Below are 14984 nucleotides of genomic sequence, written 5' to 3'. Positions count from 1 at the left end.
TGAGCTACAACACTGTGAAAGAAATATTTTTCTTTTGCCAGGAAGAAGGTAATCTTCACTTCAAAATTTGATTATGGCTGATATAGAAACTGAGATGTGAATGTTGAGGGAAAGACATAGGCATCAATGAGCAAGGAGGAATCATATTGAGCTTAGATCCTGGGAAGGTTGTCCTTCATGTTTCTAAATTTCTGAGTATACGTTTCTAGATACATGCATGAAATCAGGAAATGTGGGTTCTTTGCAGTCTATGTCTATCATAAGGACAAAGAAGTTGACACCCAACTTCAGGTTCAACATAAGCAAACGTACTTTTTTGTAGGCTTCCTTTTATCTCTGTATTATCCCCCTTCTCATCATTAATATCCTCAAAGTTTACTGTAGGCTGATATAATGATGGCACACACCGACACTCATGTATTGGCTGTAATATTTAGGCAACACTTTAATACTGATATTAAAATACTTCTCCTAGAACATCATAGCATCAATAGAATGTCTTTGAAATATTTTCATTTATTTTTACAGTGAATTTTCATTAGCATTGACTATCATATAGCAAAGTCCATTAGTTGGACACGGGGGTGCATTGCATTCCTATGAGATTTACAGGGTATCTCTTAGGGAAGTTGTCACTGGTATTCCAGTCAGTGCAAAGGAAATGGATGATAGAACACAGATATAGGTGGCTTTTACTTTTGAGTCCTTTGTGCAGTTCCGATGTCATCTCCATTCTTATACTTGTAGGTCATATATTCTTAAGAGTCATTCTTTTTAGATTTATCTTAAAATTCCTCTCAAGTTGAATGTTAAGATGCGACCTTCATCCTTCCTAGCCACTGTGCGATGGAGGGGTGATAGCACAGAGTGTTTGCCTGTCCATCTTCTATTAATCTTCTCAGGAAAGCTAAGGATCATTTAAAGCTTGTGAAGAATATGCAGAATTTTCAGGAAGAGCGGCAGAAAGATAACAAAAGCTGGGACTCACAAGCATGGTATCTCCACTAGGCACCATCCACAGCAGACTTCATCTCTAGTTTGCCGTAGAAATGCTGTGAGACTGCAGCTTCAGTCAGATTGCTCTGCTTGTGGATGCTCAACTTCACAAGCTGAGCTCCACCCTCCTCAGAGGCATCTTTTAGAAACAGGGGCCCTGCAAGCAGCAGTGAGACAACTAGAGCTTGTCTGTGCCTTACCTCCAACCAGGTAGCAAGTTCCAGGAGCCAGGGAATTCCCTCCCTTGGGTTTGCCATGGCACAGGTGTAACCATAGTGTGGTTCTCCAGACAGAGCTTTACCCCAAAAAGAACAACAGCTGTGGGTGAGGAGCTTTCTTTCTACTGTTGATGGTTAATCTGTTGCTTAAGGTGCAGATAAATGGGGTTCACACACTGCACAACTCTCTTTGATCTTCTTAAGTTTTATTACTTTCAAGAGCTTCCAATGATAAAACATAAAAGCTTCCATTACTGGAATTTCAGAGAGTAAAAGGAGAGCTTTTCTCTATGAGATAGTTTCAGTGAATATACACTCATGTGTAGAGTGAAAGCAAAAGATTTTACTTTTGTGAATACTGCTTATAATTAAAAATGTATATATTCCTATTATTTTTTATAAACAAACACTGTGGCTTATTGCTATTGGCTTTAATTATATTGACCCAAATTACTTATAGGTGAAAGAACTCTAGCCAAAAGTGATTTTCTGAATAGAATGCAATGTAAATGTGTGTGGGCCTGATCCAGACTCATAAATAAAGTCATTTAGAAGCTTTTTATTGTAAGATAAAAAGATAAAGAAGCAGTTTGGAGACTTCACTGAGAAATTCCTCTGAGAGCAACTAACCAGATGATGCTGTCAATCCAAGGATATCTCTTATTTTTTTTTTCCTTACAAGGATTGCTGTCAAACACTCAATTTTCTTCGTCTATCTAAAACAAATGTCAGGCTGCTATGGTAGGGTCCCCTTACATAAGGCGTCTGGTTTTCTTAGGCTAGCCTGCCTGGCTCTGTATTCCTTCACAGGAAAAGCTGCTTCACTGTAGCTGCAAGAGTCATCAGAGTGGCTGTGTGCCTCATTTGCATCATCAGCTGCACTGCTCAGCAAGGTTAATTTGTTTTGGATGTCAGAGGTGGGAGGATAATTGCTCCTTTATGTTTACTAAATAGAAAATTACTACTAGTTCTACTTTCCATTAGAGATTAGGCTGCAAAGGAAAACTGTAGAGCTGATTCTTTTTGAGTGGGATGTGTCTCTGAGAAACCAAAGAGCTCTTTATGACACCTTGGGTGACCTCAGTATACTCACTGAAAAAATTATTTTTGTGGAAAAAAAACAAGATGCTTGAATGCAAGAGAGTAAAAGATACAGCAACGTGGTGGTGATTTTCAGTCTCGCCAGGTTTTCCTGCTGAATGGTGATGAAAGGATATTTTTCTCAAACTTCAAATATATTAAGACATGCTTGAGATAGCAAAGCTTTACTGGATGATGTGATTTACATACTTGCATGGATCCGGACGTCTTCCTGAAAATGAAAAATATTTCATCACTTTAACAATGTAAACGATAGCTATATAGATCTCTGTGTGTTTAGGACAGGTCCATTTTAATTCCTTTGTTTTAGTTGAATGTTTCCCTAGATTTCCTTTGCTTCCTGATGGGAACCATGCACTAATAATTATCTTTTACCTCTACCTCCTAAATTCTCTTCCTCTTCTTAATGTAAGTAAGTTACTGCAAAAGGTGGGCGGGAGGGTGAAGCCAAGCTAAGCAAAGCAGTAACACAAGCAACAAAGAATTCTGTTGTTTCGTTTCCTTACATGTAATTACATGTAATAATTAATATTTATAACAGTCATATGTATATCTCCTGCTCTGCTTTCTAACACTACATGGATATGTCTCCTGTCTGCTGAGCCTTGCTCTGCTTGCTGTGTGTAGTCCGTAGCGCTTGTGAGAATATTGGTATGCTCTTCAGCTTTGGAAGTCCTTGCTCGTATTTATGTTGATTCCCAATATGATTTTGTCTCTCTGTTTGTTTTCTTAGCATGATAGAAAAAAAAAAAAAAAAAAAAAACCCTCAAACCTCTCACCTTGGTACAAGTTCCTTCATATTAGCAAAGGCTTATTTGTAACACACATTTGTTTTGAACAGTTGTTGTTTTCCATAGTTGCAGATCTTGTCATGTTACAGATACTACTAGTATTCTGAGAAAGTAAAGTGAAGATTTTCAAAGTGAGAGAACACTACATTAGGGACTTTTGGATGCACAGTAGTAGCTTGATCCAACGGGATAGCTTTATAGGTCTCAGGGGGGCTGCCTATACTGCCTCAGTGCAGGTGCTTTTAGAGAAAGTCTAAAAAAAACATAGTGGAGCATAACCAAAGAAAACCAGTACTACAGCATGAGTGGCTGGGTGAAAACTACTCCTGCTCATTGGAGAGTGGATTGATGGTGGTTGCCTCATTGGAGTGAAAGCCCCTTTCAGCACATGACTTCAATGAGATGCCCCACAGAGGAACAGATTCATCAGGCTGCAGAAATATTACGGGAAAGTCATTGGTAACTTGAGGCATTCAGGTGAATATGACACCCACACACACATCTGAGGAGGAGGAGAGAGGCTCTGGGTGAGGGGGATCATGGTAAGATCAGTTCCACAACTAACCTTGGCCGTTGTGCTCATTAGTGAAGGGGATGCAGCAGTACGGCAAAAACAGTGTGGTCATGGTGGATGAGATCATCTGCTCCAGTCCCCCCAAATTCCGGTTTCCCGAAGCTGGCTTACGGATAATGATTACAAACAAGTTTGGACCACGCACCAGAATGCGGATGGCAAGCCGCCTCATCATCAATGAGGTACGTTCATTAAGAAAGCAATAAATGACTAACGAGCAGGGAATTTGCCAAAAGTCCGTATTCATAGTGACTCTGGTGTTTGGATTCTCCCATGTTTCTAGCCTTGGGGTAGGTGTGTGTGTGTCTCTAACCACTTTGTCACAGCAGATGTGAAAATGGATCCTCAAGGGATGGTGCTTCCTCTCTTCAGGGTGGGCAGAGCATGAGGAAGGGGATCCCTTAAAGATCTGCGACCTTCTCTCTATGCAAGAGGATGTTTGTTTGCTTGTGTGTGTATGTTTGCACCTTTGAATTTTATCTGCAGCAGAATCGGCTTTGAGTCATTAAAATTAGTCAGGACAACAAAGGATAAACACATGAACAGCAATCAGCATCACATCCGGTCTTTTTAGTCTTCACTGTAGTCATCAGCTCAAAATGGAACCATTTTTTTAAAGGTTGGAAATTTGGACAATTTCATTTAAATAGTAATTAATATATTGTCACTTTATGTTGCTTTATTTTTTGTTTTGTTCTTTTTCCTCACATCCTGCAACGGAAAGGATTGGCTAAACTTAATTGTCCTTAGCTTAAATAAAGATTTTGGGGTGAAATCTTTGCCAACCTTTATTCTATGAAGAAGATATAGGATTTTATCCTTCGCTCTTTACAATAACAAATATGAGAAGAGGGTTTTCACTTTGACAAATAAATTAAATTCAGGACCTTCAGAAGCAGAGGCTTTTGCTAGTTCCCAGAATGTAGATATCATGATACAATTCTTTTGTTTGCCAAGATTGTACATACCTCTGAGAAAGAAAGCAACAATCTAATATTTTTGTAACACATGTCCAATTTAAAAGTGAAATGCTTTTTAGAAAATCATTTCAGTGGAATATGACCAAGAGCAGGAGAAGATCAGATAAGGCACAAAGTGGCAGTTGCTTCTGTGAAACGTCAGCTTTGAAGAGAATTCACTGATCAAAGAAAAAAATCTTAAGCATTTCTTAATAGATATGCACCCTGAAAAATCCTTCTAAGCTAAAGCATTTTGCTTCTCTCTTGTCCTGTGCTCATATTTTTGGTTTTGCAAAGCATTCAGATATGAGTATTCTCTATTTTTATTCATAATTTCTCTATTTTTAATCATCAGATTTAATATTAGTCTCTTTTTTTTTTTGGTGGTTGTTGCAGTAACTTTATTTTTCAAGGCAGAACCCTTTAGAGAAATTGCAACAATTTGTCATTAAAAAGAGAGCACTTCCCAACTATCTGTTGTCTCACATAAAAAAAAAAAAAAACCCACAAATATTTCTTTTTTAATCTATTATATAATATAATATTGAATAATTTAACAATATACTAGATATAATAATATATTATTTAATAATATTATTTAATAATATTCTTATATAATATTATTACATTCCACATTCTCCAGTGTAGTAACTGCTATATATGCAGATATTTAAAATTGATCACTGCCATTATTTTATTATATATTGCAAATGCAGCAGTCAGAGGTAGGGGTGATATATGCATTTCATAGGGATTTGTATACTCAAGCAAAGGGAACTAGGGTTAGTCTTTCTTTTGATATGTAGGATTCACATGAGCATCTTTAGTACAGGAAATGGAGATGGGAAGGAGGCAGAAGAGTAGGATATCATTAGGAGAGATCTGGGGTCATGAGTCCCTGAATGCAGGGAGGAAGGGGACAGGCTGTTCTCACTGGTGGCCAGCGATAGGACGAGGGGTAATGGCCACAAGCTGAAGCACAAGAAGTTCCGTCTCCAGGTGAGGAGCAACTTCTTTACTGTTAGGGTAACAGAGCAGTGGAACAGGCTGCCCAGGGAGGTTGTGGAGTCTCCTACTCTGGAGGTCTTCAAAACCCGCCTGGATGCCACCCTGTGCCACATGCTCTAGGTGTGCCTGCTTGAGCAGGAAGGTTGGACTAGATGATCTGTAGAGGTCCCTTCCAACCTTAAATATTCTGAAATATTCTGAAAATGAGTCCTTTGTAGGCCACCTTTAATACCATAGTAACATCTTGAGTGTTACTGCTCAGTTATGATACTATGGCTGGTCAGCTCCTAGTCTGGGTAGGACGTGTTGAGTCAGAAGGGTTTCAGAATAACCAAGCTCATTAAAATGGCATGTGAAAAGAAAAAGATATGAGAACTTTCTCAATCATCACTTGAAATATCCAAATTGGTAATTTTGAGATCAATTTTTAATACTCACCTCACAAATATAGGTAGGTCACCTACAGCTGTGTTTGTTACTCTCTGGAAGAAAGGCTTTGTGGAGAAATTCCAAGGCTCAGGTGATTGGGGCAGGACAAGCAGTGAAACACGAGTGGAACAAAGTCAAGAACCTTTCCAAGCTTATGGATGTTTTGTCTGTGACCCTGTGCAGCGTCAGCGACTAATCCAATCTGCGAATGGCTCAAGCAAACAGCTTCAGAATGGGAAGCATGAAAATATTGAAAATGGGAATATCCCTGTGGTGAACCAAGAGGAAGAAAACGAGCATGACAATCTGTCTCCATTTTCGCTGCCAGGTAAGCCTAAGGAAACAGAAGAGAATTAAAATGCCAAACACTAGACTGTAAGAATAGACAGCAAATGTGGGGAGAGAGGAGGAAGGGGATTGATTTGACTCTTTGGAAGCTGGATTTAGGGAGAGTAAAACCAAATCAGAGGCTACATGACTGAAAACAGATCATAGAGAAATGTTTTCCAGCTGTCATGTGGAAGTGCTGGTTTGCCAGAGGTGAAGAATAGCAGGTAAGACCGGTTTATATTTAAACCATGTCAGACAAACCTGGTGAGCATTCTACTAAAAGTAACTTTGAAGTAAATAATATTTGTCTTTTGAAGGTTAGTTGGCCAAAGGCTGCTAGGTGTATAAAAATCTTGATATAATGGCTTACAGGGATGACTTCTTGAAGGAAGATGAAGAAAGATTTAATAAAAGTTTAATATTTTTGATGGTGTTAACAAGTCTTAGAGAAGTAGTATCTAATGCTAGTCGCATTTGAAAATTATTTTATCCTCTGGTGTAAAAGGCTATGTATAATCAGTCTTATTATGATGTTGCCCTTAGTGTGTTACATGTTGACTCACTCTCAAAAGCTGTAGTGATTAGACAGCAGGGATTAAATCACCCTTCACAGGTTCATAGTCACTAGTCATCTGGCATACTGCTACTGTTTAATGCCAATATTACTCTGCATAAACGAATATCCCATGTAGTGAAAAAGAAGGAAGAATTTTCTGTGTCTCACACAGAGTTCTAATATCTTGGAGATCACATCACTTCATTTGCTACCATTTTGAAGAGATGCTTGTGAATGAACAAACATCCAAGCGTATTGAAAAAATTGCCCTGTGAAGCGTTGAAAAAAATGATATGTTTTCACTTATCAGTGTAGCGTGTGCATTTACAGAACCATCTTGCAGTCAGCAGTTACAGGCTTTCATCAGGGGCTGAAGAACGGTAACAACTAATTCATTATAGATTAAGCACTCTGAATGGGCTTATTTTTCAGTGAAAGCATGAAAAACACATTTTTATTGCATGGCAAAATAGGTGAATATAAGTCAAAAATATGCTTGTGTGCCTGAACATATTGATATCAATAATAATAATAGTAAATGTCTCCCAAATGATGTTAAAAATGCAGTGTTGAATGCACATTTTGGCAGAGAAGACTTTTTAACCTAGTTGTTTCCAGTAAGTTTTTGGATTCAAGGTTTAATTGGGCAGCCACACATATCTCTTTATATTCCAGGACAATGCAGAAATCTGGACATGCAGCAAACATTACTTAGAGACCAAATTGTTATATTCTCTTCAAATCATAAATTTCTTCTGTAATAATTTCTTCAAGATGTGATCTTCCTCTTTATGAATAAAAAAATAGACTTCCGTGTGGAACTTTCAAGACTCGTGACGTTCACAGTAGGCAAAATGTTTTCAGCTATGGAGGGATTTGTAAGTTATGCTATGAATTGCCCATTTCTTAATGCAGTTTATCTGCATTTTTTTTAGAAAGCCTTTCAAAATAATTGAGTGTAACAGGCCAAAGTGGAGCTGCAGATGATACATTTCATACTGCAGTGGAGCAAAAGTTCAACATGAACTCAAAGAGTATGCATAGAAGTGGTGAAGTGAATGTTTAAAATCCTCATCATTATTTTCAGGTTTTGTTATTCCTCTCCTGTCTGGAGAGATTATCTATTGGTTAGGTTCTCATTACTATTTATTATCTATTGGTTCGGACAGTTATATTTTTCCTCTCAAAAGTGCCTCTTTAGTAATTTTGAAAAAATGTAAAGAAATAGTGACAGGCTTTGTTGTTGTTGAAGTGCTGTGGCACAATCAGTAGCCTAAAAAACCGTGACATTTGAGTCTGACTTTAAGGAAAAGGTAGTTTGCAGATGGTTTCCCAGAATCCCCTCTGTTTTTCTTTTGATATATTTTCAGGCCTGGAATAAGGCATATACAATTTCTAAAGATCAAAAGTTCATTTATTCTCTCAGTACTAAAAAGAGTGGTATGAAGAATAGCCACTGAAGGGACTTTGTAAGTCAACTGCTTGCAAAGTGCTAAGTAGAAAATTCACTTTTTTCTTTTAGAACTCCAATGGAAATTACTATGAATCAGTCCAAAACTTTTTTTTTTCTTTTTTCTTTCTTTCTTTTTTTTTCTGATGTTCTGTAGTCACCCTTCTTTAGCCTGCTTGGGTTTTGGCTTTGGTCCTTCAAATTCCATGTCTTGTATGCTTTTGTGAGAAGAAATATCTTCTGAAGCAGAAAAATATATGCAATATATGCCTCCTATTTCAAGATGGGCCTGAAACACAGCCAGGGGGAAAATCTCTTTAGTTTGAAAGATCTAGGGTTGGGCTTGACACAATTGTTTGACATCCTTTTCATGTAAAATTTTTTATTCTCTGCTACAGTGCTCTAAAGGCCTACTTTTATAACAGAACACTATCATTGATAGTATATAAAGTATCAAAGGACAACTGGACATCACGCAGGATCGTAAATTGCAACATCTCATGGTCACTGCAGCCAAGACTGCCCCCAACCCTTGCATTTCCATCTCCGTTTGTTAGCATCAGGTCTAGCAGCGCCCCTCCCCATGTTGGCTCGTCAGCCACCTGTGTCAAGAAGCTATCTGCAATGGTCTGCAAGAACCTCCTGGACTGTCTGTTCCTGGCTGTGTGATTATCCCAGCAGACATCAGGGTGGTTGAAGTCCCCCAGGAGGACCAGAGCCTGTGATCGGGAGGTTTCTTGCAGCTGCCTGTAGAAGCCTCATCCACTTCCTCGTGCTGGTCAGAAGGCCTGTAGTAAACTCCCACAAGTGTTGTAATGCTGTCCCTGTTGGCCTGCCCTTTAATCCTCACCCACAGGCTCTCGACTCACACTATGTCCTCCCCTATGTCGAGCTCCGTACATTCCAGTTGCTCTTTCATGTAAAGAGCAATTCTGCCACCTCACCTTCCTGCCTGGTCCTTCCTGAAAAGCCTAAAGCCCTCCATGGCCACATTCCAGTCACAAGAGCTGTCCCACCATGTCTCAGTAGTTGCAATGAGATCATGGCCTTGCAACCGCACACACATCTCCAGTTCCCCTTGTTTATACCCCATGCTGTATGCATTTACATAGAGGCATCTGAGTTGGGCTCCCAATGTGCCTCTCATTCTATCTGGACAGCTGCAGTTTGACTGTGTGAGCCTTCAGCAGTTCTCTTACTTTGCTGTTTAGCCTCTCCAGGCTTTGGGCACCCTTCACGGGCCCAGGAGTTAGGCTGCTGTGAGTGGCATGACAGGCTATTGCCTGCTACCTTGTCATCTGCTTCCCCGATGATACCCTGCTCCCACCTTGAATCTAGTTTAAACCCCGCAATGAGCTCTGGTAGTTCATGTCCCAGTGCTTTCTTCCCCCAGTGAAGATGAATCCCATTAGATGCCATCATGCCTGATACCATGTAAGGCTTCCTTTTGCTAAAGAAACCAAAGCTGTAGTGATGACACGAGCTACGGAGCTGTGTGTTGATGGACTGTATCCTCTTGTTTCTGTCTATATTGCTGCCAGCACCAGGAAGAATGGTAGAGAAAATGACCTGCACGCCCAAGTTCCTGATCATCTGATCCAATTCCCTAAAGTCCCTTTAGATTGCCCTCAGGCTACACGTTGCCACGTCTTCTCCTCCCACATGTAGGATCATCAATGGATAGTAGTCTGTGGGTCAAAGCAGACTGGGAAGTTTCATGGTGACATCCTTAACCTGGGCCCCAGGAAGGCAGCAGACTTTTCTTAGAGGAGGGTCATGTCTACATATTGGAACCTCTGTTTCCTGAATCGAGGAATCCCTGACAACTATAACCCGCCTCTTCTCCCTCCTGCCTGTGGTCACGATATTTGGAGTTTGTTTTTCTGACTGTATTGCTGCCCTTCTGACTCTAGCTCTATTTTTGGAGGAGAGAGATGCTCACCTTCACTGTCCACTGATTGCCCTTCCTTCTCCAGGACCTTGTACCTGCTGGCTAGGGGTACCTGATAGGGTGAGATGGAAGAAGGTTTTCTCCTGCCACCTTGAGCTTGGACTTTTATCCATACAGTCCCATTCTGGTTTCTTCCCCCTTGTGTTAGCTGGGGGATGGAATATCTAATTGCTGTTGCTGGGCACCTCCTGATGCCTGCCCCTGTTTCTCCCTCTCTGACTTACGGATACTCCTGAGCTTTTCAGCCTGCTGTTTCAGCTCAGCTACCACTGTGAGCAGATCTTTCGCCTGTTCACACCTCACACAGTTGCTCTCCCCCAGGCTGTCCATAGGAAGTGTCAGGCTTTGGCACTCCTTGCCGCCCGACACCCAGACAGCTACTTGCGTTACTGGTTGTTCAATCTGGGTGTCTGTCTCCTTCTTAGTGAGTGCTGACGTGGCCCTCTGAAAGTAATTGCCACAGTGAGTATCCCGGGGAGCTCACTGCTGCACGCAGGAGAGCTTAGAAGTGTATTAGGCTAGGGTTAAATTTAGTAACGTTATTATATTTGCTTGTCACTTTGCTCCAAAAGGATAGAGAGGTCCTGAGGAATTCTGTAAACCCCAGCCCTCTTCCTTTGAAAATAGGTGGCAACATTAAAACATATGAAATAAACCATGTTGAAATCCAATCAAGTCAAGACATAGCAAGAGTGCTCTGCTCTGTTACACTTCATGCTATTGTGGAGTATTACCCTGTGTAAACCTGTAGTAATTCTGTACTAAGAGTAAAGCTCATTTCTGCAGAAATTCTTTGTTCAGATCTTGTTCTGTTGTACCAAAATATGTCTTTAAGGGAACATTATTGTCATAAATCTGAATATGCAAAGGATTGTAAAGGCACATGCTGGAAATAGAATTTTTTTTTTGGACAGATCTCATGGTCTGGAATTTATAACTTGTATTCTGGAAAATGGATCTTCTATTCTGAGAAAAGTGTCAGAGTTTTGGAAAACAGTCTGTTTTGGAAGGAGATGAAAAATAAAACCTCAGTATTTTTCACAGAGAAAAGAATTGTCTTCAGAGACCTGTTGCAGAAGAATTGAAACGAGAATGTTTTACCAAGTCGGTTGCCCATTTGGAAGGGTGATGATGAGGGGATCATCTTAGATATGCTTCTACCCACTTTGTAGCCTATCTTTGTAGTCAGGAGAGTCATTTGCCTCTTTGTGATTCATGGAGAAATTTGCAGAGCTGAAATTAGGAAGAATTTTCCAAGAAGACAGGCAGTTAGCTGCTGTGTTAATATTCTAACAGCAAATTACAAAAAAAAAAACAAAAAAAACAAACAAACAAAAAAAGTTGACTCAGAAGTGTTTTATTTTGCAACAAAAGCATTTTTCAGTGGAAAATCATTTTGATGGAACACTCATAATGCATCTAGTCTGTTATATTTCTTTTAGGCGCTTCTGTGTTGTGTCTTATACTTGGGACAAAAATTCATATTCATGTGTTTTGAATACAGAACATGCTCAGAAATGAATTAGGCTTTCAGATTGGCTGCTTTGCATGTAGAAATTTTTCAACAGTCCTCAAACGTGATGGACAACACTTTTATAGCAGCAATTTCCCAGATATCTAGCTTACTACAAAGCTTCCAGTGAGAGATGTGTGTCTTGTTACTAGGCATTTTAAGTTCAAGATTGGAGTTAATATTACTAATGATATGTAAATATAGGCTGCTCTGTGCTGCAAACCAACATACAGTAAATGGGGATAATCAAGTTATATGTGCCTCAAAGGTACACTCTTGATCTGAACAAAAACACAAATTTATTTCACTCTTTTGTACAGAGCTCTTCTCAAATCCACATGGATGTTAAAATAGGAAAATACTTTTCCTATGAATAGGCACTTTATTTAGTGCCTTAAGGAAATGCCTCTTTCTTGAAATGGCTTTCTTGTTAATGCTGTGATATGTGTTAATATTTTTTACCATCTGTGGTGCATTTAACTTCTTTTCACCAGCAAACTCTCTGTACAGGAAAGTGCCTCTTTTAAGTGTTACATCTGGAAAGAAAAGTACTCCAAAAGAAATAATGAAAATTAGCAAAGGACTCTTTGTTGAAGTGCTTACCCTTCGTTTTCAAAAACATTGTAACCAGGCTTCTCTATAAGAATACCTTTCTGGAATATTTGGCATGTTTGGCTTCCAAAAATCTGTTAAATGTTTTTGAGGAGAAAAGGATATATAAAGGAGGAAAAATAACTTCAAGCAAAGAAAAATCCCAGATCATTCAGTGTAACAGTAGAGTCAAGTGAATAGAATATAAAGCACTGTGGACATTTATATCGAAGTAGTATTCTTTCATTATTGTCATGAGGGGTTGCCGTAAACAAATTATTCCTTTCCTTAGCTATATACAATGCTGCAGGAGCCTTCAGATCCAGAGCCCATAAGTGGCCCATACTGCAAAACAAAAACAACTGAGCTAATGTCCTATAATGGGACTATTTGTCATCTTTTACAGAACAGCTATTTATTGAATAATAGTGTTAATGATGATGGTTTTCCTCCCTGCAGATGTACAAGGCACTAAACAAGAATCATAATACAATTTGTCATTAACTAAAAACATACCCCAATTAAACAGATTTATAACTAAATGATTTTAATGGTTATTTTACAGTGGGTGATGAAAAACAAGTCAACAGCAAAAGAAACATTTTCAAAACAGCTAAAAAAGAGTAGTTCACAAGCTGGACGTTGTTTGTGTATTTGTTTAAGCCAGGTGAGGTGGATGAAGTAACCAGCTTCCTGAGGAAATGAGGTCTCGCTTTGTTGGGATGTTGCAGCAAACCTTAACTAAACTACCAAGTAACAGTGGGAGAGAAGACTCCCTTAGCACTGGGTGGCACACAAGTTCCACCAGCACGGTGGCAGTTTAAGAAAAGATCTGAAGCAGAAGCAAAACCGGATCAATTTAAGACCTTATATAAAGGTGTATAAAGAAGCCAATGTAGAATGTATCATGTACATGGAGAATGTATCATGTACACTGGTCAATGGAGAATGTACATGGAGAGTACAATGGAGAATGTATCATGTACATGGAGAATATGGAGAATGTATCATGTATACTGGTCAATGGAGAATGTACATGGAGAGTACAGTGGAGTAGAATGGAGAATGTACACTGGGTCATGATAGTTAAGAGCTATTCCAGCTTATCTGTAAATGGCCAGCCAGCTTGTGTGTTAACCCAGCAAAACCCAGAATATATGTCCAGTCCTCTGAAGTCTCAACTCTGGTTGTCACATGATGGATGACAAGGGTCATCTCCATACACTAAGTAACTGCAAAATGCAGTTCTGACCCATACCTTCCTGTGGATAAAGCATCACAGGGAATGAAGCAGGATTTTTAATTTAATGCACAGCCATTCAATATGAGCAAACGCAAGGGAAAGGCAAGTCCCTTCCTGCTAACATTTCTTCTTCCTAAGAACACAGCAAGATTAATGCCAGAGGTAAAGCACTGTGAGTTCTCACTGCTTAAGCATTTGCCCAGGTGATTGAGGATGGTGGATCTGACCCCTGGCAGGATCTGTATTCATCAGTAGAGATTAATAGCATCTGTCCTACTTATTCTTTGGACTTATTCTTCTTTAGTTTCTTTCATTCATGGTATTGAAAAGACAGTGGTCTTGAATTTCTTCTGTGGGGAGCACCACTGAAACCAGTCAGACTACATCAGCCTCAGCTCAGAGTCAGATCTGTATTTTTTCCTGATAGTCGCCCACTCATACTACGTTTGGAATTAAGCACTGAGGCAATTACCAGCATAGCCCATACTGACTTGTTTGACTGTGAACCAAGTTTAGCAACATGGGTAGAGAAGTAGTACAAATTAACCAGCAGGAATCTTTTAATGATCCAAACTGAAACAAACAGAAAGAGGTGCAAATTATCGTATGATATTTATGGCTTTGTAAGGGGAGTTGAAGTGAGATGTGAACTAAGAAGTGGCATTTCTTTTTTTCTTGTACAGAACAGATAAAAGGTATCTGTTTTAAAAATCTCTGTATGTAACTGTACAGAAAAAGGCCTTTCCAGTAAAATCTGCAATAGCTCCCCAGTGACTTTGAAAATTTGAGGACTAAAATCAGCCAGGGGTCCTTAGTAGCTTTATATGTTTCTTCTGCAGCCACAAGCTAAAACATAAGCAAATCCTAAATCTCAGTGTCTTTGCTGAAGGAAAATTTCTGATGAAATTGGAATTTTCCCTGATTATTATGATCACTTTTTAATTTAGTTATATCAACTTATTGGGAGATGTATCTGATGGTTTTCAATGTGATCACTCATTTTGCTTAAAATTGCGTATTTTGATCTCATGGATATAATTATCAATTTATTTATGTAAATTGTAATAACAAGAAATCCTTATTAATGCTTATATTCTTATTATAACAAAATATATAAAGAAAACTCAAGCAAAACCCACTATACAATTGGCTATAAAAGCAAGTTTGGCCTGAAAAACAAATATATTATTCATCTTACAGGATACCTCATGAAATCTGGTATTTCCAGAATTTATATCTCTGAAAAATACATCATATTTATAAGTCTCTTTTAT

General features: G+C 39.0%; 1 protein-coding gene across 2 annotated transcripts in view; it reads left to right on the top strand.

Annotated features, from left to right (window-relative positions):
• Positions 1–14984, top strand: part of SLC24A4 (solute carrier family 24 member 4) — an 86246-nt gene that overhangs the window by 62191 nt on the left and 9071 nt on the right. For both annotated transcript variants that reach the window (XM_026047035.1, XM_026047028.1), the window contains exons 11-12: positions 3693–3862; positions 6260–6404. In XM_026047035.1, coding sequence (XP_025902820.1) covers positions 3693–3862; positions 6260–6404 — 315 coding nt within the window. The remainder of the gene's footprint in view (positions 1–3692; positions 3863–6259; positions 6405–14984) is intronic.

Source organism: Nothoprocta perdicaria, unplaced genomic scaffold, assembly GCF_003342845.1.
Source record: "Nothoprocta perdicaria isolate Ctin4 unplaced genomic scaffold, notPer1 scaffold_108, whole genome shotgun sequence".
NCBI classification, from domain to species: domain Eukaryota; kingdom Metazoa; phylum Chordata; class Aves; order Tinamiformes; family Tinamidae; genus Nothoprocta; species Nothoprocta perdicaria.
This window is presented reverse-complemented; position numbering and strand designations above follow the sequence as displayed.